Source organism: Cygnus atratus, chromosome 14, assembly GCF_013377495.2.
Source record: "Cygnus atratus isolate AKBS03 ecotype Queensland, Australia chromosome 14, CAtr_DNAZoo_HiC_assembly, whole genome shotgun sequence".
NCBI classification, from domain to species: domain Eukaryota; kingdom Metazoa; phylum Chordata; class Aves; order Anseriformes; family Anatidae; genus Cygnus; species Cygnus atratus.
In genome coordinates, this window is record NC_066375.1 from 6,109,751 (window position 1) to 6,130,918 (window position 21,168).

At 57.1% G+C, this 21,168-nt stretch overlaps 1 protein-coding gene across 11 annotated transcripts; it reads left to right on the forward strand.

The window, feature by feature from the left end:
* Positions 1 to 810: 810 nt before the first annotated feature.
* Positions 811 to 20,820, forward strand: TCOF1 (treacle ribosome biogenesis factor 1). 11 transcript variants are annotated; one of them, XM_035559777.2, is made up of 18 exons: positions 817 to 985; positions 1,825 to 1,880; positions 3,903 to 4,045; positions 4,729 to 4,835; positions 5,099 to 5,465; positions 6,281 to 6,375; positions 6,866 to 7,114; positions 7,754 to 8,023; positions 11,792 to 11,963; positions 12,111 to 12,265; positions 13,856 to 14,014; positions 14,394 to 14,640; positions 14,874 to 14,959; positions 15,709 to 15,937; positions 17,027 to 17,596; positions 19,122 to 19,222; positions 19,781 to 19,820; positions 20,263 to 20,820. In XM_035559777.2, exons 1-17 carry the CDS (start codon positions 875 to 877, stop codon positions 19,814 to 19,816), a joined length of 3,153 nt encoding a protein of 1,050 aa, XP_035415670.1. In that variant the 5' UTR covers positions 817 to 874; the 3' UTR covers positions 19,817 to 19,820; positions 20,263 to 20,820. The 11 variants fall into 11 exon arrangements, with proteins under 11 accessions (XP_050569602.1, XP_050569604.1, XP_035415670.1 ...); XM_035559778.2 differs by having other exon boundaries at positions 14,877 to 14,959; XM_050713649.1 differs by having other exon boundaries at positions 14,877 to 14,959; positions 19,784 to 19,820.
* Positions 20,821 to 21,168: the final 348 nt, after the last annotated feature.

Genomic DNA, 21,168 nt, shown 5'->3' on the forward strand with positions numbered 1-21,168 from the left:
CTGGTTGGTAGTCGGACTGAATATGAGCCAGCAGTGTGCTCAGGTGGCCAAGAAGGCCAACGGCATCCTGGCTTGTATCGGAAGCAGCGTGGCCAGCAGGTCTAGGGAAGTGATTGTCCCCCTGTACTCGGCTCTGGTGAGGCCGCACCTCGAGTACTGTGTTCAGTTTTGGGCCCCTCGCTACAAGAAGGACGTCGAGGTGCTCGAGCGAGTCCAGAGAAGGGCAACGAAGCTGGTGAGGGGTCTGGAGAACAAGTCTTACGAGGAGCGGCTGAGGGAGCTGGGCTTGTTCAGCCTGGAGAAGAGGAGGCTCAGGGGCGACATTATTGCACTCTACAGGTACCTTAAAGGAGGCTGTAGCGAGATGGGGGTTGGTCTATTCTCCCACGTGCCTGGTGACAGGACGAGGGGGAATGGGCTGAAGTTGCGCCAGGGGAGGTTTAGGTTGGATATTAGGAAGAACTTCTTTACTGAAAGGGTTGTTAGGCATTGGAATGGGCTGCCCAGGGAAATGGTTCAGTCACGATCCCTGGAAGTCTTTAAATGCCGTTTAGATGTAGAGCTTAGCGATATGGTTTAGTGGAGGACTGGTTAGTGTTAGGTCAGAGGTTGGACTGGGTCATCATGGACGTCTCTTCCAGCCTAGGTGATTCTGGGACTCTGACACCCCAGCACTACATTTCCCAGCAAGCCCCGCGCCCCCTCCCAGCCCCGTTCCCCCAGCACTACACTTCCCAGCACGCACCGCGCCCCCGTAGGGCACCGTACTCCCCGGCACTACACTCCCCAGCGGGCACCGCGGCGGGAAGCGGAGGTGACGCGCGGCCGCGCGGCACGCGGCGCCAGGGGGGCAGCGGGGAGCAAGGGCCGCGCCATGGCGGCGGCGGCGGGCGGGCGGCGGGAGCTGCTGGCCCTCATCCACCAGCACCTGCTGCGCGCCGGGTACGCCAGGGCGGCACGGGAGCTGCAGGCGCAGCTCGGGCAGGTAACGGGGGGGCTCCGGTAGGCGGAGGCCTGCGGGGAGGCCTGGTCCTGGGGGGGGGGGGGGGGGGGGGGGGGGGGGGGCTGTGGGGGGAGGTCCTGTGGGGAGGGGGCTGTGGAGGGGGGGGGTCTGTGGGGGAGGTCTTGGGGGGGGGGGGCTGTGGAAGGGGGTCTAGAGAGGGGGAGGTCTCCAGGGGGAAGTCTTAGTGGGGGGGGGGGTCTCTGGGGAGAGGTTTCTTGGGGGGGGGGGTCTCTGGGGAGAGGTTTCTTGGGGGGGGGGGTCTCTGGGGAGAGGTTTCTTGGGGGGGGGTCTGTGGGTAGGGGGTCTGTGGAGGGGGGAAGGTCTTGGGGGGGGTTCTATGGAAGGGGGTCTCTGGAGGGGGGGTCTGTGGGGAGGGGTCTCTGGAGGGGGGTCTATAGGGGAGGTCTTGGGGGGAAGGTCTGGGGGGGGTCTGTGGAAGGGAGTCTGAGGGGGGGAGGTCTCCAGGGGGAAGCTTGGGGAGGGGGTCTGAGGGGGGTGTCTCTGGGGAGAGGTCTGTGGGGAGGTGTCTGTGGAGGGGGGGGCTGTAGAAGAGGTCGGGGGGTTGGTCTGTGGAAGGGGGTCTAGAGGGGGGGAGGTCTCCAGGGGGAAGCTTTGGGGGGGGGGGGTCTCTGGAGGGGCGGGGTCTCTGGGGGGAGGTCTCAGGGGGAGGCTGTGGGTGCTGCCTCCCTGCAGGGTGCCCAAGGTCGGAGGGGACCCAGGGGCAGGGGGAGCCCAATGCCTGACGCTCGCTTTCTGCACCCCCCCCCCCCCCCCCCCCCCCCCCCCCCCCCCCCCCCCCCCCCCCCCCCCCCCCCCCCCAGAAGCTGCTGCCTTCCCTGGCCACCTCGCTGGAGGAGATCTTCACCCACTGGGAGAAGTAAGTCGGGAGCAGAGCTGCTGGCGGCCGGGCCGCCCTACACGTGCGGTCATAACTTAGGGGGGTTTTCCTCCAGCAGAGCATGCCCAGCGATAGCTGCTTTTCTCCGAGCCCTTGGTGTCTTCAGATGGTGTTTGTTAAAGTTTCCCTAGGTTAGGGATATGTTTTTACATAGTTTTCAGAAGCTGGGTGTGCTTCTTGCTCGCGGAGGTTGACACTGGTGTGTTGCGGGGGCGTCAGAGGCGCGCTTTACTGCAGAGATCTCTTCCCCGGTTGTGTTTCACTTTCTTTTTGAAGCCGCGTGCTGCACGGGGAGACCGGCCCCAGCTGCGCAGGGAATACAGGCAGAGGCTGAGGTGTCGGGGCTCTTACAGGGACTTAAACCTCGGCGTAGCTCACACATCCTCCCGCTTCTGCTTTCGCCCTGCCCGTTCAAGCCCGTACACGTTCAGCCCAGCGCCTCCCTGTGCGGTTATCCCACGGAGCGCCCTGTCTGCAGTGAAACGACGTCCGTGCCCACCCCGTGCTCCGGGTGCCTTGCCCTGGTGCGGCGGTGCTGTGCCGTGGTGCTGAGCTTGGTGGGAGCTGCGGGGCCGGGTTAGCAGGGGCTGGGGGCTCTGCCTGAGGTGAGGAGCGCTCGAGCGAAGGTGCTCCTCGGCCTGGCCGTTGATGCCGAGCTTCCCCTGTGACAGTTGTCCTGGGGGCTGCTGCAACCCCTTGCAGGCGCTATTGCTTTTAAACCTGGGGGGGTGACGGGGCGTTCGCGGTGCGTTTGATTCCTCGTTCTCTGCCGTCGCCCGTGTCTCGTGGTTCCACCCCGTGGATTTGCCTTTTATTCCTTGCCTCCCGTGAGGGATGTGTTGGCGAGTGGTTTGGTTTGCCCAGAAAGCGCCCCGCTTAGCCGAGCTGCTGCCACGTGGCTGAGCTGTGGTTCTCGTGTCTTGTCGCTTCAGAGGCTTTTGGCCCCAAAATGCCTTACCTCAGACTCTGTGCCGTGACTTACCCACCTAGCTGAGCCTGTCCTCGCCGCTTTCCTTCCGGACTCTTTCAAAGCGAGGTTAACAGTAGGGATTTGCGGTTATTTAGGAGTGGCCTCCCTCCGGGGCTGTGTTTGGTGTCGGAAGGTGCTGGGCGGGCAGGGAAGGGTGCAGAGGTGCCTGGGTGTGGTGGGGAAGCCCAGCGCTGGGTGCAGGCAGAGCGCTGCTGTCCTCAGGTGCTCCAGGCTGCTTCCCTCCTGCACCGCTGCTCTCCTGCACCCAGTATTCAGACCCCCTGGCGGCACGTGACAAATCCTCACAGCAGCTTCTGTCCTGTTACCAGCCGCTGCCGAGTCGGGCGTGCTAGCTGCCTGTGCAGGGGTAATTACCCCAAAAGGCTAATTGGAGTAGTTAACGGGACTTCGTAATAGCAAATCTGCCTTTGGTCTGGCTCGGCTTAAAACAAACAGGTGTAAGTAGCACTGCACAGCTGAAACACCCTCACGGTAAGCCCAGTCTTTACTGGTCAGATTGTTAACTGGACTTCTTTTAAAACCAGATTAACGAATAAAACAAGGCAAAAATAAAATAACTGGCGCAAAAGTGGTTTGTTTGTTTTCGGCCTCTGACAGTTGTGTGTGTTTAAGGGCTTTTACCAGGTTAGAAATACTGCACGTGTGAGTCACACGCAGACGTGTGCCCAGCCAGTGTTATCCTTGTAATAGAGCAAAGGTATTACCCATGTCTTCACTGGAAAAATAACTTAGAGATAGCTTTAGCCATCTTTCTCCAGCTTAATGTTTTAATCCAATTAAACGGCCTAAGAGTTTAATGATTGTCTGCTGCCTTTTCCCTCCCTTTCTTTCACCACATCTTCTCTAGGGCCTGGCGCTTCCTTCCATAAATCTGTCTGTAGCCTGACTTTTACCTCCTTTTGGTCTGTGCGCCCAAGTTCAAATGTTTTTGCAGCCTTTGGGCTCACTTCTGAATGGCACTACTTGTCCTCAGGCTTGAGCCTGGCCTGACACAAAATCTGTTCCCTCAGAACTCCCTCGAATTCCAGGAGAAGGAAGGTGAGCGATGACGAGGCAGCCATTCCAGAAAAGATCAGAGTTCCTGATCCCGTGAGCAGCTCTGAGAGCTCAGAGAAGGAAGAAGACGAGAAAGAGAAGACAAAACCCGTAAACGGTAGGAGCCTGTCAGCTCCCTGGACTCGGCAGGGTAGCAGCAGAGGGTTGTGTAAGAGCAGTCTGATGTGCTTGGCTAGAGAAAATGCTCTTAAAACGATGGCTATTGCCTCGTGCTCGTACGAAAATAGGACAACGGATTTATCACCCCCTTCTCGTGTAGCGTTTTTGAGGAGCACGGATGTCTGCCGAAGCCAGCGAAAAGCGGTTAGGATTCATTGGGAAGGGAAGGAATGGGTGTTGTAGCTTGGGTGAAGCCTTGGGAATCTAACACTGCCCACTGCGGGGCACCTTCTAGCAAGTCCAGCAAAGGATCGCCTGATTCACGGGTGAGGGAAGGACTTTTTTTAGTTGGTCTGGTTAGTTCTGGTACAGTTGATGTGGGAGGCATTGGCTTGTGCAGCCTAACAAAAAAACCTGTATCTGAAACGTTTTGGCTCAGTGTCATCTGCTGCAGACCAGCCCCTGGAAATGTGCAGATCCTGGCCAGTTTCTTGTCTTGGCTGTGGGGAGAAGGATGGGGTGCGGGAGCAGGGCACCTGCCCGTTGCAAGGGCAGCGGCTGTGGTGTCGGGGCAGGTGTGAGGAGGGGACGCTCCCCTGCCTGCTGGAGCCCTTCTGCAGACCGGAGGTTGTTTTGATGTGAGAGGGTCTGTCCTGATTTCTTTGGGCCTCTCCTGCGCAGCAGCCAGCCGTTCCCTGGCCACGAACTCAGCAGTGAGTGCAGAAAGCAGTGAAGATGACGACTCCTCGTCAGAAGAAGAAATGCCAGCTGGAAAAGGTGCAATTAAGGTAAGAGGGTGCTCGTCTTGGCTTTGAAGGCTGGTAGTACGCTGAGGCCAGGGCTGGCCCACATTCTTTGCCCTGTACAGGATTGTGGGCTGGGGTGGATTCATATTTAAATGACCCTCGTATGCTGGTATAAGCCTTCCCTTAGATATCTGTCTCTCAAGTGTTATGGTTTGCCTAGCTGCAAAGTTGCTGTTGAAGGTACGTTGTGTCCAGTTTACCCCCTCTTATGTCAATGGGCTTCTAATTTATTTTGTTTCCTTTAGGTGACACCAGCTGTGGAGAGCAGCAAAGCTGCCAACTCGCTGCATTCTCCTCGTAAACCCAGCGCTCCAGCAGGCAAAGCGGCGCTGCCCTCTGCTGCAAACAGAACTGTGCTCTTGAGTAAGCAGCAGCCCAGTGCACCGGCTGCGTCTCCGGCCAAGGCTGGGCAGAAACAGCCCGGTCCTGGGAAACCTGGACAAGCTGCAACAGCCGTGAGCAAAGGAGGGCAAAGCAAAACGCCGGTAACAACCAAAGCAGCTGAAAGCTCCAGCAGCAGCGGCAGCAGCAGCGGCAGCAGCAGCAGCTCCTCGTCAGACAGCGAGGAGGAAAAGGAGCCTCCTGCTGTGAAGACCGCAGCCCCCAAAGTGGGTAAGGAGCCCGCGGGGCGGAGCGAGCGCACGCGTGCTCTGGCTTTGCTGCAGGTCGGGTCTGAGCCGTGCCGTCAGCACGTTGCTTTCAGCTCGCCTGCTGGAAAGCTCGGAGCAGTGCTTGCTCCTGGGGAGGCTGTGAGAATGCAAAGCAGGCAGCTCTGGAGCTCTGCTGGATGAATCCAGCGTGTTTGCTTCCATTCTGAGCAGCAGTTTCTGTGCTGAGGAGTTTGTGTGCATCTCTGGCAGCATCCAGCACCACAAGGTTGGAGACGAGTGCAGCGTATCCGGAGGGGGTGCAGCATTAATACCGTAGACACTTTCGGCTTTCCAGACAGGAACTTCAGCATCTTCTCTTTTTTTTTCTTTTTTTTTTTTTTTTTTTTTTTTAAGTCTTCAGGGAAATCTCTTTTACTGCTTTGAAGAACGCGTGTTGGGGCTGAGGAATAGAGAGCAGAAGCTCTGCAAACGGTCCTTCTCTTCACTCTTCCAGAGGAGGTCCAGCCAGGCTGGGGTGCCCCTGCAGGAAGCTGTGTGTGGCTGGGCAGCTCCCCACGGGGTCAGAGTGGCCAGGAAGGGATTTCCCATCTCGGCCCGCACTTGGGGAGCAGTGTTTGTGGCTAAGCGTTTGTCTGGAGAAGCTGTTCCCAGCAGGCAGCTGATGCTTTTGGCAAGACGGGGCCCTCTTCCCTGCAAATCCCCTTAGCCTCTCTCTGCTGCTTGATTTGTTTTTCTGACTTCAAAAGCCGCATTAGCATCGTGCTCGGGGAGCTCGGAGCAGGCAGCAGCTGTAATGGCTCCCTTCCTGTGTTGCAGAACTGAAGCAGGCAGCTGGGGCTGCTGAAAGTAGCAGTGAGGAATCAAGCGATGAGACATCTGAGGAGGAGGAGCTTGCGACTCCAGCAGTCCAGGTAACCTCTCCAACCCAGGGTCCTTGTGCCTAGGAAATCTCTTCTCTTCCCTTGAAGGGGAGCGAAAATGCTGCAGAGCTGTAGTCTGAGAACAACTCTTTCCCTGGGTGCATGAAATCCCCAAATCTAAGGCCGTAGAAACATGCTGCATGGCTGAGAGCTCCGCTAGCCTCTGCCGGCAGCAACCACTCCGTTCCAGTTCCTCCCAGCGCCTGGAGTGGAGGGAGATGCTTTGATCTGTAGGAGGCGATTAAGCACAACTCTACAGATGTGAAATTCAGGAGGAAGACAGACTGAGCAGGCAGTCTGCAGAAGAAGCAGCTTGGTTCAGCTGCTCCACAGCCGTTGAGTCTGAACAAGCGTTTCCTGGTCAAACTCAGCACGGTGGCCTTGCTTAAAACTGATTCCGCGTAGCTACAGCTCTCAGCCATTTTCTTCTCCCCCGAGCATGTAAGATGTTACCTGATTCTCCTGTTCTTCCTGTTCCCAGGCAAAACCAGCTGTTAAAGCAGCGCAGGTTAATTCCACACCTGTGAAAAGCGTTAATGCAACACCTGTGAAAAGTGCACCTGCTACTGCAGTGCCCGCCAAGAAGAGCGCAGCGAGGCCAGCAGCAGTGCCACCGAACCAGGCCAAGCCCGGGTCAGCAACGGTTCCTGGGGCTGCAAAGGCTGACGACACCTCGGAGAGCAGCGACTCCTCAGACAGCGAAGATGAGGAACCTCCGTCAGGAACCCAAGTGCGTCTCTCTGAGGCGCTCTCCTTGCGTGCCTCGCCAAGGCTGGGAATTGCAGCGGGAGGAGGATTTTGTGAACGGATATTGTGTATAGCAAAGTCACGTCGGGGGTGGGAGGGAGGAGGCGTGAGGGGGAAGGTGTGTTTAAAGGCACCTGAATGTCTTTGCTTTGAGCTGTAATCAAACCTTAAAAAAAATAACAAAATCCATCAGTCCTTTTGAATTTAAAATATATATATATATATATATATATACACACAGCAGTTCTTTTCCCATCTGAAGAGGCAAGTTGTCATGGTTGGATTTGCCTCTCAGCTATAAATTGCAATAAATAGCATCTAATTTGGCAAACCGTAGTGTAGCTTAGCTTTCCTCCTGTGGAGAGTGCTGCTCCTTTACCTCGCTGGAGGTGACTGTAGTACCAGAAGGCCGATGAAAAGTGTCTGGTCTTATTTTCTCATCTTGGGAAAGTATCCCCAGCCAGCTGGTTGAAAGGATGCCTCGTCTTTCCTGCCAGTTGCTGATCTGTCAGCATTTGCCTTTCCCAGGGGGCTCTGAAATCTTTCCTTGATTACAGTCTGAGGAAATGAATTATGCTAATATGGGATTTGCCGCCTTTCACACTGCTCTTGTCTTGTCCAGACGAAGCCACCTCCAAAACCCTCCCAGGCCATCCCACCCCCAGTGAAAACCACACCAGCAGCATCGCTCGCCAGCAAAGCAGCTCCAGCAAAACCCCTTCCGCTGTCCCAAGGGAAGCCAGCACCGAAACCAGCAGTGCCAAAGCAGGCTAAAACCGTGCCGGGAAGGACTGCTGCTCCCGCAAAGCCTGCTGGAAGCACAAAGCCGGAGGAGAGCACTGACTCCTCGAGCAGTGAAGAGGAGGATCTGCCTGTGCCTGTCAGCCAGAAGGTAGGTGGTACCGCGTTCAGCTCAGTCCCGAGGTTTGGGGTGTACGAAGCAATAGTTCAGCCACTAAGTGCTGCCGCTCATCAGGTCAGATTGTGATTGTGATGATCTTGAAGGTCTTTTCCGTCTTAAATGCTTCTGTGACTCTATGTTCCTGAGGGTTCTCCAGATCTTTCCTGAGGGGGAAGTTGCAAAAGCTGTTGGAAAATGCAGCAGGCACGCTCAGCTGAGGACTGGTATCCCAGCAGCAGCACAGTCTGCGTGAGGGGAAGAGAAGCCAAGTGCTTCTCACCAACCAGTCTGATATTAACTGGTTCGTTCCACTTGTGCCTTGCCCCTCTGAAGCGGTCCTTCCATGAGGGGTCATCAAAGCCGTGGTGTTGGCTCTCCCGCAGGGGGTTGTTTTGATACCTCTCTCTTTTGTTGGGCTACCAAATCCCTTTGTGAAAGCATCCTCAGTTGTGAAAGCATCCTCAGGTCCGTTGTGGGAGAGCTGCACTGACTGTCAGCAGCAGGGCCTTTTGGAAAGCGCTCTGAAAGCAGCGTTTTGGAAATGGCAGCTATTATCTGTCGGGGAGGAAGGGAACCCGGGGGCAGAGCCTCACGTGTCCTTGCAGGGAGGCTCTTTGTCAACACATCCTTACAGTACTGACAGGCAGGAGCCAGAGAGGCTCTGCGTTTTTGTCTTCATAGCCTTGGTCTGCTGAGGTGGGTGGAGGGGGACGCATTTCTAAGAGTTGGCTCTGTGCTGCTCTCTTCCTGCGTGATTACATGTAAAAATCCAGCTCTGGGTGGCAGGTGCAGCTATTCTGATAGCTGGACCGGGGGGGCTCATTCTAAAACTCTTGAGGCTTGTCCATTCCAGCAGGGCTGTAGGTGAAGAACCTACTAGGGTGGGTTTTTCCCCCAGTGCTGATTTGAAGCTGGCAGCAGCAGGTGGCTGTCTTGCAAGGGCTATTTACCCACTTGGGCATCTTCCCTCCTGCAGACTGGCTATTACCCCTCACCAAATGCAGTCAGCGAGGAAGACCTCGTCACTGAGGGAGCTCTTGTTTTTACCAAACAGGCCGTTTCTTCCTGTGTTCGTAGCCTGCAGGCAGAGACCTCAAGCGAAGCCTGAAGATTAAACCATTAGGCTTAGCTGTGTCCACAGTCCTGTCCTCCCAGTCAAACTCTTGTTAGCTCATCCTCACCATCTGCTACTCGGGCATATGCTAACCACTGACTTACTGTATCCTGCAACTTCCTCTGGCTCCTGTGCAAGATCCAAACAGATACAGAGCGTTGGAAGCTGCTTCGTCTTTCCCTGTGGGGGTGGATTAGCACAATTAAAATGAACATCATGCCTAAATTGAACTGCTTAATTGGTATGTTTACCCCTGAAGACTCAGAGAAGTTGACAAGGTGTTTGCATATTTTTGGGGAGGAGGCTGTTGGTGGGGGACAGTGCAGAGTGACCTTAAAGATGCTGTGAGCGGCCTTTCTTTTGGAAATGTTAATTCTGCTCTGCTTCCTCTCTTCTGGACGTGGTGAGCCAAAGTTGGCACTCAGGCCCTGCGTGGACAGGCTTCTGCTTCTGCTCACCAGGACTGGGCACGAGATGCACGTGTTGGGAACCTCTGTCATCCTCGGGCATCCCAGGAGAACCCTCGTGGGCCGCGCTGGTGGTTGTGCCTGCACGTTTTTGTCTTGGACCACAGGGAGAGGGCCAAATCTCCCGTGAGATGGAAGGTCCCTGCCTCTCTCCTGACTCCTGTCGCCGCTCCTTGCGGGTGGCAGTGCCACACGCCGTGACACCGCTGAGCTGCTGGCCCCAGCCCTGGTACCCTAGCGGTGCTTCCCCCCTGCGCAGGCAGCCGCCGAGTGTGATCGCCACAGCGTGCTGAGCGCACGTGGCTTGGCGTCGCTGCCCCCTCTTGTCATGCAGCGCTGCATGATGCGAACGGCCCCGGGCGGCAGATGGGTTGTGCGGGAGCTGAGTCATCGCTTGTACCGAGCTGCAGGCAGCGCCTGCTTCGGGGGCTGGAGAGGGAGCAGGAAAGATGATTTCCTCTCGAGTTATTTTCCTCCTCTCGGAGTTACTCCAGTACCTGTGACTCGAAGCTGTCAGAACCCCCCCCCCGCGCCTCTGTCGCCCCGCTCCCGGGGTGTAGTTGAAGCCACGCTGCTGGCCCGCTCCCGTCTGGAGCCTCGCCATGGGAAGTGGCAGCTGTCAGCTGTCTGGCAGTGACCGAGATGGGCTGGGTGGAGGGACCCTGGACTCCCTCCAGGAAGATCTGAGGAGTCCCGAGGCTGTATAAAGGCTTACGGTGGTTTCTCTGGGGATGCTGTGATGGTCTTTCTGTGCCAGGATGCTTCTGTACGGTTCTTCAGTAGCAATTCTCCGATCTCGTAAGTTAGAAAAGAAAGCAGTCCTCATGCCATGCAGCCAAGCAGAAGGATAACCCAGTCCTGTTGCTGTGGAAGTCTTACAAGTGAGTTAGTGGGGCTGGATCTCGGGAGATTTTCCCCTTGCGCAGCACTGCCTGGGAAGGAGAGGGAGAGGAGCTCGTGCATTCGAGCAGACCATTTGAATGCTCGTGTCTGCTTCAACTAGTTCTCTTTCTTCAGCGTTGCAAATCTGGCCTCTCTCCTGGAGATAGTGACTCACGGGTATCAAAACAAAACAGCCAAGCGGGGTTTGCAGTCCCCCCTCCCCAAGTGCTCCTGGAGGTTTCTGTTTCTCTAAGCAGAGTCAAAATGTGCTTGGCTTGTTCCGCGAGCTGTTCCGTAATGGGATAAACATGCAGATGCTGTTGTCTGTTGAGTGTTTGGCTCGGGGATGATAAACACCGCCCCAGTGGCAGTCCTCGGTGGGGCTGTGCCAGGAAGCACGATAAGATCTGGCCTCCCGGGAGGCTGCTGGGCTGGTGCTCTGGGCTGCTGGCCAGGAGCAGCCCTCGGACGGGCCACGGCTGTCGGGGGGCTTCTGGCCCTCTGCTGCGGGCTGAGAGCGGGCGTGGGTTCTGCAGCATCACAGGATTGGGAAACGGGGGTGGCAGGGGCTGTGCAGCAGGGCAGGAATCTGTCCTCACCTTCTTGCAGCGGATCCTGGGCCCTCAGACGGCACCGAAGCCGGCTGTTGTCACGTGCGGGGTGGGATGGGGCCTGCCCGCCCTGGCAAGCGTGCTGCTGCGCCCTGGCAGAACAGCCTGGAGCTGAGCGATGAGTGGAGTAAACTGAGTGGGCGCAGAGCACTGCGAGCCCGGAGAATTCCTGCGCGTGGTGCAGCTACCAGCTCTCGCAGTAAGCGCTCTCTCTCCCTCTGCCGCCGCTGGCCTTCAGCGGGGGGCAGGAGAGATGTCTGCGGCCCTCTGCCCAAACCGGGAGAGGGGCTGGGAAGGGACCAGCTCACCCCCAGGTGTGTGCCTGGCGCTGCCGGAGCTGTGGCTGCCTCGTGCTGACACACCGGCCGCTTGGGTACCAGCTCACGGCCCGTCTTGGGGCATCTGAGTGTTGACGGTGCTGTGCAGAGGCACATCCTAATCGGATATCTTTGTTGTTTAAGGATTTTTAAATTCTGCTAAAGGCAGTGGGACGTGTCCACAGCAGGTCAGTCCAGGCAGTGACTGAAGCCACTTCCAAATCTGGGCGCTCCCAAGGGTGGAGTGAGCGTTAGTAACAGCTGTTAGGGTTGAACAAAACCCGGCCGGAGCTGAAACTGCACTTAAACCCCTCAACAACGCCTTTACTAACACCATATTCCCGTGCCTGTGTTTCTTTTTTGTTAAGAGGTTAACAGAACAGCCCGGGCCTGTTCCCAGCCTGAGCCAGGCTAAAGCTGGCGTGCTTGAGAAGGCCGCGGGAAGCACTTTGAAAAGCCCGACCTCAGAAAGCGGGAGCAGCGACTCGTCTGACAGCGAAGAGGAGTCCCCGGTGGCACAGCCGCAGCCTCCGCAGGCTGGTGAGTCTCCTGGTAGCGGCCGGGATCCCTCACTTCCATCTTTGTGCTTTGTGGAACTGCCCAGGCTGTTAGTGAGAGTTCCTCTTCTGGACAGCCAAGGAGAGCAACCGCTTCTTGCGGTGATGATCCCTTGCGCTTTCCCTGCAGCGAAAACCAATGCCGTGCCCCAGCCAACAAGCGGGAAGAAGGCGCCGGCTCCCGCGCCAGCCCCGGTGCCAGCCCCAGCCCCTCCTCCTGCGGACAGCAGCGACGATTCCAGCGAGGAGTCGGATTCAGATGAGGAAGTAGTTCCCCCCACACAGGTAGAGAGCTGCCGACCTGCTGGGTGTGGGCGCTCAGGAGATACCGCAGGACCGGAGGCAGCAGTTGGGTGGGTGATGGATGGTGCGGAGAGGAACCTCCTGTCAGCTGGAGGAGGGTTTCTTGGCAGCACCCCCGGGTCTCAGTGACCCCTTCTCTGCGCGCACGTTTCCGCAAGCTCGCTGTGTGTGAGGGCGGCGGAGGGTGTGAATGTTTTGGCAGGAACGTGACTAGTTGTGCAAGCCTCGGCCTAGGCCTCCTCTGTCCCCTTGGCCCTACTTGAGGGAGTTAAGCACGCTGGAAAAGAAGTCAAAACCTCTCAGGCAGAATTTTCCATGAGCGGGGGAGCTCTGAGGCAACCCACCTGCTGTTTCCTCCCAAACCCTTTGGAGGAGGGTGCAGCTGGGGCTCTCTGGACTCCTGCTGACCAAGCCTCGGGAGGCTGGAAGGAGCCGTCCTGAAGAGTGGCACGGCAGTCGTGCTGCCCTCCAGCCAGAGGAGGAGGCAGACCGCTACCTTAGAGAATGGAGGCGACCCCTTATCCATGCAGAAGGCGGTCCTGAGTGGGTGTGGAGCCGATCCCAGCTCTGTAACTGAGCCTAGGGCCTGAGCTGCCTCAGCTTGGGTGTCCCTGCACCTCTGCTGTAGTTTGGGCCCAAGAAAAAAAAAAAAGCATGAGAAAGCCACGCTCCTCAGTCAAGGCTGCCGTTCCTACGTGGTGGGGTCAGGGCTTGGCTGCTCTGAAGGGGCTGGTGCCGTGAGCCAAGTGCGCTTCTTGTCCTACACACGTCTGCGCACCCGCGTCCCCTTGCTGGCCAGTACCCGTGCTGGGAGAGGGGGATTACGTGCGTTCAAGGAAACCCTTCCCCGTGTTGGCTCAGCGCTAAGACCAATGGAAAGACTGCCTTTTCCCCAGCTGGTGGGAAGGCAGCCAGCCTAAGAAGTCCTTGCTTGAGGCTTGTTTAGAATACCAAGACTATAAAATAACGCCGTTGCTATAACTTGAGTTCTGTGCGGGGCGGCGGAGAGCTCGCGTCAGACTGGCGGCTCTCCGTACTGTGGAGCGCTGCCTTCTTTTCTGAAGGCCAGATGTTGTGAGAGAAATGTCAGCCCACAAAGGCCCAGCTTGTCAGGGATCGGGAGAGGGAGGGCTGCTCGCTAAGCCCTGTTTGTAACACAGCGCAGGAGGCTGCGCGTTCCTTCGTCGTTCCTGCTCCTTCCTCTGCTGGCGTTTGTGTCAGTGTCTGAATTCTTCTGTGCCCCTGGCTCTTCTATTTTTAACCCCTCTTATGTTTAGTTTGCTGGGAGGCTCCAAGTGTGAGGAAACACAACTGCTTCTTGTTAATTTGCTCTCTAATCCGTGGCTTGTTTGAGGACCCGAGGGCACGTTTGCCCTGCAGTTGGTGTCCTTGCTTTGTGTCTGTAGCCAACTAACCCTCAACGTGTGATATAGTAAAGGGAAAAAAAATACGAGCATTAGGGCTGTGCTGGAAATGATGGAAGGGCTCAGGAGCTAGTGGTGGGTTGGTGTGTGTTTCTCTTTTTCCCTCCAGGCAGTGCTCTGTCCTGATTTTCTCTCCCGTCTATTTTAGAGCCTGTCCCAGCAGAACATCAGGCCAACCGCGGCTTCCAACACAGTGGCTGCCAGGGCTGTTGCCCCGTCACCTTCTGGGAAGGGGATAAAAACGCCTGCTGTCCCTCCGGTGTGCAGAGTGCCTGAGAGCTCGGAGAGCAAGGCAGTGGTGGGAGAGGTAACGGCAGAGGAGATGAACGTGGGGAGCGTCCCTGGGGAGAGGTGGGCAGATGGGGTGGGGGTGCTTGAGCCTGAGGCTGGAGCAGTGTCCCCTTCTGTGGGAGCTTGTTCGGGGAGGAGATGGGGGAGCAGGGACTGCTCTATTTTTTAACCGCTGTTATCACACCGTAAGGAGTCAGGAGCAGTCTGCTTGGCCACAGCTCCCTGCTTCACCTGTGGGTCGGGGGGAAATGGGGTTCTCTGCATCCTGCGTGAGAGCTTTTGGGCTAATCTTGACGTGACGCGGAACTGAAGGAGGGCTGAGGTGGTCCGAGCCCAGCTGCTCTGGGCTGCTTCGTGCAGCTCACTGGCAATGCATTTCATCTTCCTCTCCTTAGGCCCTTCCTCCTCCTTGCCTAAAGCAGACAGCTTCTCCAGGGAAAGCTCCTCCAGCCAACGCTGCTGCCCCGCAGCCTGCTTCGGCGCTGAGGAGCCCCACGGACAAGTCGAAGAAGCCAGGCCCGCAGCCAGCACAGGACACCAGGCTGAGCCAGGCTGCGCCCCCCACCCAGGCAGAGGAGACCTCGGACAGCAGCAGTTCCTCCGACAGCGAGGAGGAGACGCCCAAGCAGCCCCCTAAACCTGGTCAGTTCTCCCAGGACGATGCTCTCGGTGCTGCCGGCCAGGCCGGGGTGGGACAGGTGGGAGGTGTGTCACCTTCACGTCGCGGCTGGAGTGCAGCTTCTTTCTCTCCAGCTCTGCCGAGTGCTCCCCTTTAGAGGCGGAAGCCTCCCGGTGGCAATCCCCGGGTACTGGGTAAGTGAACTCAGCCCCAGGCGGCAGAGGTGGGTTTAATGGGATGAACTCTGCTCCTCCAGCAGGCGTGCTGCAGAAACCGGGAGGGACTGAGCCAGGCCGCAGCTCCTCCTCGGACTCCAGCGAGGAAGAGGAGGCAGTGTCACAGGTACCGTACTGAGCAAGCTGGGGTCCTCTCCTGTCTCGCCACTGACCCCTGAAAGAAGGGAGAGGGCTGAGTTCTCAGCCAGAGCAAATGGGTGCTGAGTGGGTTTGCCAGCAGGGAAGTGGGGGCTCCCTGGTGCAGCGCTATGGGTAAGGCCTTTTGATGTGGGAAGAAACAGTTCTTTGAATCCGGAATGCTTCCCCGGGCAGCCAGGCCTTGTGTTTAGGGCTCGTGGCACCTTCCCCTGCAGGAGGAGATGGAGGAGGTGGTGCCGTGCAGGGGTTAAAACAGAAGAACTGGTGCACAGTGCCAATAGCAGCAGGGCTTTTCCCCCCCTTTTATTTGTAACTTAACCCATGTCCAAGCCATTAAATTCCCTTTGTAAGTAAGGTGCAGGGCGTGCAGCACATCTGCAGCGCATTAGCTGTGCGTGGGTGCCTGCTAATGGCCAGGAGCCTCCCCCAAGCCTGCTTTGCTGGGCGAGAACAAAGGAAAGACCCTGTCGCCGTCAGCTCTGGCTGCTGCAACCTCAGCCAGGGTCCGGCAGCGCTGCCTCCCTCTCCTGGCAGCCCTGCCTTGCCGTGCCCTCTCCGCAGGGCTGGCTGAACCGTGTAGGATCGCTTTGCAGGTGGCCAAAGGGGGGCTCTTCGCTCGGAGTGTGGGGGCAGTAGCAGCAGAGGCAGGTCGGTGTGCCCGGTGGGAGGGAGGCTGTCCTGCTACGACTCCTCCTCAGCGTGTCTGTGCTGTTTCAGTCCCTCCTCACAGGCTATCCGGGCCTCTCCAATGCCCCGGCAGCACCTCAGGCACCAAAGACAGTTCCCCCCCAGCCTGTAAGCAAAGCAGGGCAAGGAAAAGCAGCCGTGCCTGCCGCTAGCTCCCTCGCCAAGGTCCCTGTGAGAGCAGCCCCAGCTGACAGCTCCAGCAGCGACAGCAGCGACTCCGAAACAGACGTCGAGCAGGTGTCTGCAAACCACAGAGCAGGTGGGTCCCTTGGCAGAGCCCGGAATCTGCTTGGCCCGGGAGCAGCGCCGTGCTGGCACGGCAGTGTGACACCGGGACGGGGGCCTGCTCCCGTTGCAGCTCCGCTGCAGAGCCCAGCGTGGAGCGCTGCTGCCGTCTGCTGGCTCTCCCTGGCCACGACACTGTCGTCCCCTCCTGGAGCTCCCCTCCTGCGCTGGCTGCGTCGCAAGAGCGTGCTCAGTGTTCCTGCCTTTTCCGAGTTCTGCTTTGGCTGCAGTAATTACAGCAGGAAGCAGGCAGGGCTCTCGCTGAAAACTGTGCCCGCTGCATTGGCGTGCTGGGGTGGGGAGGGCTTCTCGGGAAAGTTCAAACACTGCCTGAAGAACACCTGTACGGTGCCGGTGTTCAGCCCTCCCCGGGGTCTTTCTGGGCACTGTTCCCGTTGCATGTCTGGAGGGCAGAGGAGGTAAGCAAGCAGGAAGACCTACGGAGAAGCAAAATGTCGTGCCATTTCCCTGTCTCCCCAGTTTGCTGGGTAATTGTAAAGCTCGGCTGGAAGCTGCTTCTGTTCTGGCGTGACCCCAGCATCTTCAGGTGAGCTCTGGCTCACTGGAGGCTCACGTGGGTCTGCTGGCCTCGTGGGCACGTCATTAAGTTGTGCTATGAGCCGTTGAGGAGGTCAGAACTGTAAATAGGTTCAAGAAGGCTCAGGTGCTGCGACAGAGGCCGTTGGCGGTGATTAAACGTGGTGGTGTCGATACCCCTTCCACCTCGGGAGGCTCCTGACTGGCTGGCGCTGTGGTTCTGGGAAGGAGTGCTCTGTGCTCGCCCTTCTTGTGCTACGGTTCCCTCTGCTCTAGTCCCCGTTCTCCTGGGATGTGGCCAAAGCTGTTGGGCCTGTTGTTACCCGCCTCCCTCCCCAGAAATTTGCTGTCAGGCTAAGGCACCTTTCTCCAGCCCCGTGGTAAGTGGGATGGCCAGCAGATCTGTGCTTTTGGGGAAAGAACTGGGTATTCCTCTTCAAATTTACGTTTCCCTTCTCTGCTAACTGCATTCTGTGCGATGAATGCTCCCAAAGTTGTCACCTCTCTCTCGTCACTGTTTCTGCAGAAACCAACCCCCCTCCAGGACAGGAAGCCGCAGGAGCCTCCAACAAAGAGAAGGTGGCAGGAAAAATGGATCCAGGTTATACCAACCTCAAGCCTTCCCCGGTCAAGAAAGCCCTGGCTGTGAAAGAGAATGATGTTGGGGCAAAAGGGACGCATGTGACCCCCGTGCTAGGAACGCTGCTCTCGGTCCCACAGTCAGAGGGTTTGAGCTCGGGGAGCAAAAGTGACATCATAGCTGCCAAAATTCCAGCAGTACAAACGTTGGGAGGGTCGGAAGAGAAAAAGAAGAAGAAAAAGGAGAAAAAGGAGAAAAAAGAGAAGAAGGAAAAGAAGAAACCTTCCTCTGCAGCAGGCAAGGCTGTGAAAGCATCGAAGAGCAAAGACAAAGAGAACAAGAAGCAGAAAGCATCTCAGAAGCGGAAACTGCCAGGAGAGGACGGGGCCGTTGGGCAGCCTAAGGAAAAGAAGCGGAAAGGGCAAGCTAACGAAGAAGTACCCAAAAAGAAGAAGAAGAAAGCTGATGACCTGGAGAAGCAGACAGGCAGCAAGGAAAAGAAAAAAACAACTAAAAGTAAGTATCTGTGTGCTGTCGCGTGGGGCTGCGTTTGCAGTATGGTTTTTGCAGCTGTTGCGCGTCCAGCCTCTGGTGCAGGACCTTGTAAGCAGCACCCACTTTGTTATTAGCTTCATCTGCTTCCCTCCTGCCCCCCAAAGCCAATGCCAGATCCTTCACTCCCCACTCCGCTGAATTTTCTGCAGTTTTGGCACCAGGTCACGTTGTAGGGAGCAAGCTGGGCAGTCCTGCCCATCCCGCATCCAGCCTGGTGGGAACCGTGTAATGCTCTTACTGGTCCTTGCTGCTTGCAGGGCGAGCTGCTGTCCCTGTGCATCTCCTGTGGCGTGACCTGTCCCACTGGGGCACTCTCCTTTCCTGGCCTTTACCAGGCCTGGAAGCAGCTGTCTCAGGGCTGGCAGAAGCCTGAATCAAGTCTGCGTTGAACCTCCTGAGGCCTCTCTGCCTTCACCTGCAGCCGGCCCGTCTGCACCGGGCTCGGGGAGGTGTAACCAGCTGTAAGCCACCAGTCCTCGAAGCTGTTCTCTGCCTGCTCCGTGCGCTGCGTTCTGCACGGTGCCCTGCTCTGTCGGCGATGCAGAACGGCTCTGATAAATTAGCCCTGGCCCCTCTGCCAGCACGACGTGCGCTAATAGAGGGCGAGGGGGAGCCGTGGCAGAAGGTTGCTGTTGCCTCCCGAGGGACTGACGTGCTCCGAGCAGGGCAGAGGAAGCCCAGTGTCTGTATGCACGGGGCTTTGTGTTGGAGCTGCCTAAAGGCGAGTAGCTCAGCCGGGAGATCTGGCTCGGGGTTGTTTCTGCTGCTTCCAAACCCCTGGAGAAAGGGGAAGACGGCACCAGCCTCCTGCTTATTACTCCCAGTTAAGCGTTTCCTGCCTCCCTTGCCTGTGTCTCTGTAATGCTGGTTGCTGCCCTAACGCTGTGACTTTTTTTTTCCTTTGCGGTACAGCCTGCATTTGCAAATCATAGCTGGTTCGGTGCTAGCTGTTGTGGGCTGCTTCCTTTTTTATGAAAGACAGAGAGAAGATGGAAGGGGTGGGCCAGATCTTGCTGGGGTTCCTGTTCTGTCCCCCTTCGTTTTGGAGGAGACAGACCTGTCGTCAGCCCTCGCGTAGGTGCCCAGAGGTGCCCTGGAGCCTCTTGGCTCGGTTGTGCCGAGCTGAATCTTGGGTCCGTCTGGTGGTAGCTCCCTGTGCTCCGGTTTCTGGCACGTGCCCAGCCTCCAGTGCTAAGCGGTTCCTCGGAGCGCTTGGGCAGCAGGAGGTGGGAAGAGAGGCAGCCTGCTGAATTCTGCCCACACGCGTGCGTGCGTGGTGGGATTAAAGTACACTGGCCCAAAGGTATTGGAGAAACAGGCCTGGGCTCAGCTTCCTTGTGGCAGGGCTCTGCCCTCGCCCCGAGGTACTGCTGGGGTGTGGATGTGATCAGAAACGCACCAGGGATGTCCCCTTCTCGGCCGAGAGCTCCCGCCACTCGGTGCCCCCTCTCAGAGGTCCTAGCTGACTTTTGTTTCCCTCTCCCAGAAAAAAAGAGTGGGAAAGAAAAGAAGAGCAAAAAGGGGTCTGCAGAAGGGGAGCTGGCAGCAGACGGCTCTGCGGAAGTTCAGAAGAAGAAGAAGAAGAAGGTAGGTGCGACACCTGGCATGGGGCGCCGTGGGGGAGAGCCGTTCTGAGGAGTGCTTGTGACACTCGTGCCTGCAGCGCGTGAGGCGGGAGAGGAGCAGAGCCGTGTCCTGGCCTTTTGTTGGGACAGGGGAGGCTGCGGTTAGTTGTGGGTAGTCTTGAGACACAAAACCTGATCTTTGGTTGTTTGGGACGGGGGTGGCTTGAAGAAGGGCTTTGTCCTGTATCAGTTCTCCAGGGGAGATCCCTTTCCTTGGAAGAGTCAAACCCAGGAGCCTTTTTGCTTTCAGAGAACCTGCCCGAAGAGCAAGAGGCCTTCCTTCACTGTCTCTTCATCCATTTTTCAGCAAAAATGGGAGCTCCTGAGGGCTTTCGGGGCTGTTTCATCCCATCCCAATAGCTAAGAGAGGGGGCAGAGGGAGGCAAAGGGGTGCTCCTTGTTACGGACGTGTCCCTGTAGGGGCGTCAGCTGAGAAGCATCTGTGGCTCACGGTTCTGCCTGGCCCTTTGCGTTTGTGGTGCAGATGGTACTGATTCGTTTCCCACCCTTTCCTTTTTAGAAGAAGAAAACGGCTGAGCCTGAAGGGATGTTGTGAGAAGGTACATGGCCCGTGGGAGCTATCAGTTGGTCCCTCTGAACGGCGGTAACCTTGGCCAAATTCAGTACTCCTGAGCCAGTCTTGGGAAGACAGTGTGCCCTGTAACCACCCACTGTGTGAGCCAAGCTGGCCCTATGTTAGAGAGCCAGGGAGCGGAGCAGTGTAAGGAAAGCCATATAGAAGTGTGCTGGCTTCTGGATGTGCTTGACCTCAACTCTAGCTGCTGAGAACTGGATGTCCAGCCTAGACGTTGCTGTCCTCTGTCATCAGCCTCGCAGCGTCTGTCTGTGCTGACCACAGGGAGCTTGGAAAAGTAATGTGGATTAGCTGGCGAAGTTGTAGCCGGCTGGAAGTGGACCAGATGAATCTGCCCTGGCTCTGCTCAGCTGTAAGGCTGTTACTCTCCTCCCCATCCCTAACTCTTTTAAATCCTCTCCCCAAAGGTACCGCATCCCTGTGATTAAGGATTTATGGGTGAAGATCAAACAGAAGAGAGGAAAGGAAGCTCATCAGGAGAATTCCAACTTTTTTTTTTTTTTAACACAATAATTTATAACTTCTTTTAACTGTGACTTTTAGAGCAGGGCAGTATAACTTTCTGCCTCCTCCTGTCCTGCTGGGGCCCAGAGCTGTGTTTATTGCCCTCCCCAGCAGCTCGCCTGCTGCACTAGAACTGAACCGAGGGAGGCGGTTTGACCAGAGAAGATCCAGCTCGCATAGACTGCTTTCCTCCTGGTTGACACCCAGCCATCTTTCTCTTCACAGAGCTATATTTTTAAGAGAAGCTTTTACTCTCTCTCTTCCCCTTCTGTGACTCGTGGTGTCAGTCCTTTTGCTACCGATGGAAGAGCGCTGTTTCGGTTTAGTTTTTATTCTAACCTTGATGGGAATGGTTATCGTGTCCCGGGAGTTGCACTGAACAGCTGTTTCCAGCAGCTGTTCTCAGCCAAGGCTGCATTTTTTTTTTTTTTATGGAATACGAAATAAAAGGAACGGTGAGACTTTGCTTCAGGTGTGTCTGAGGGAAGCGGCGCGAAGAGCCCTTTGGTTGGGGGGGCAACCCCCTGGGGTTTTGGAGGTGAGGAAGGAAGGACCAGACCCCTTCGTGCTCCTTCCCACAGCGTGCAGGCTGGCTGTGGGCTCTGCTGGCGGGGGCTGCGCTCTCCAGCTGCCACCCTCAGCATGTGCAAGGCATGGGCACAGCAGGGAGCTGTCCTTGCACCCCCTTTAACCCCCACCCAATGCATTTGAAGGTGATTTCAGCCTCCAGAGCTGGGCAGGGGCCATTGGACAAGTGGGGTGAGGAACGTGGTTGTGTACCCTGGCATGGGAATGTGGCCGGAGGGGCC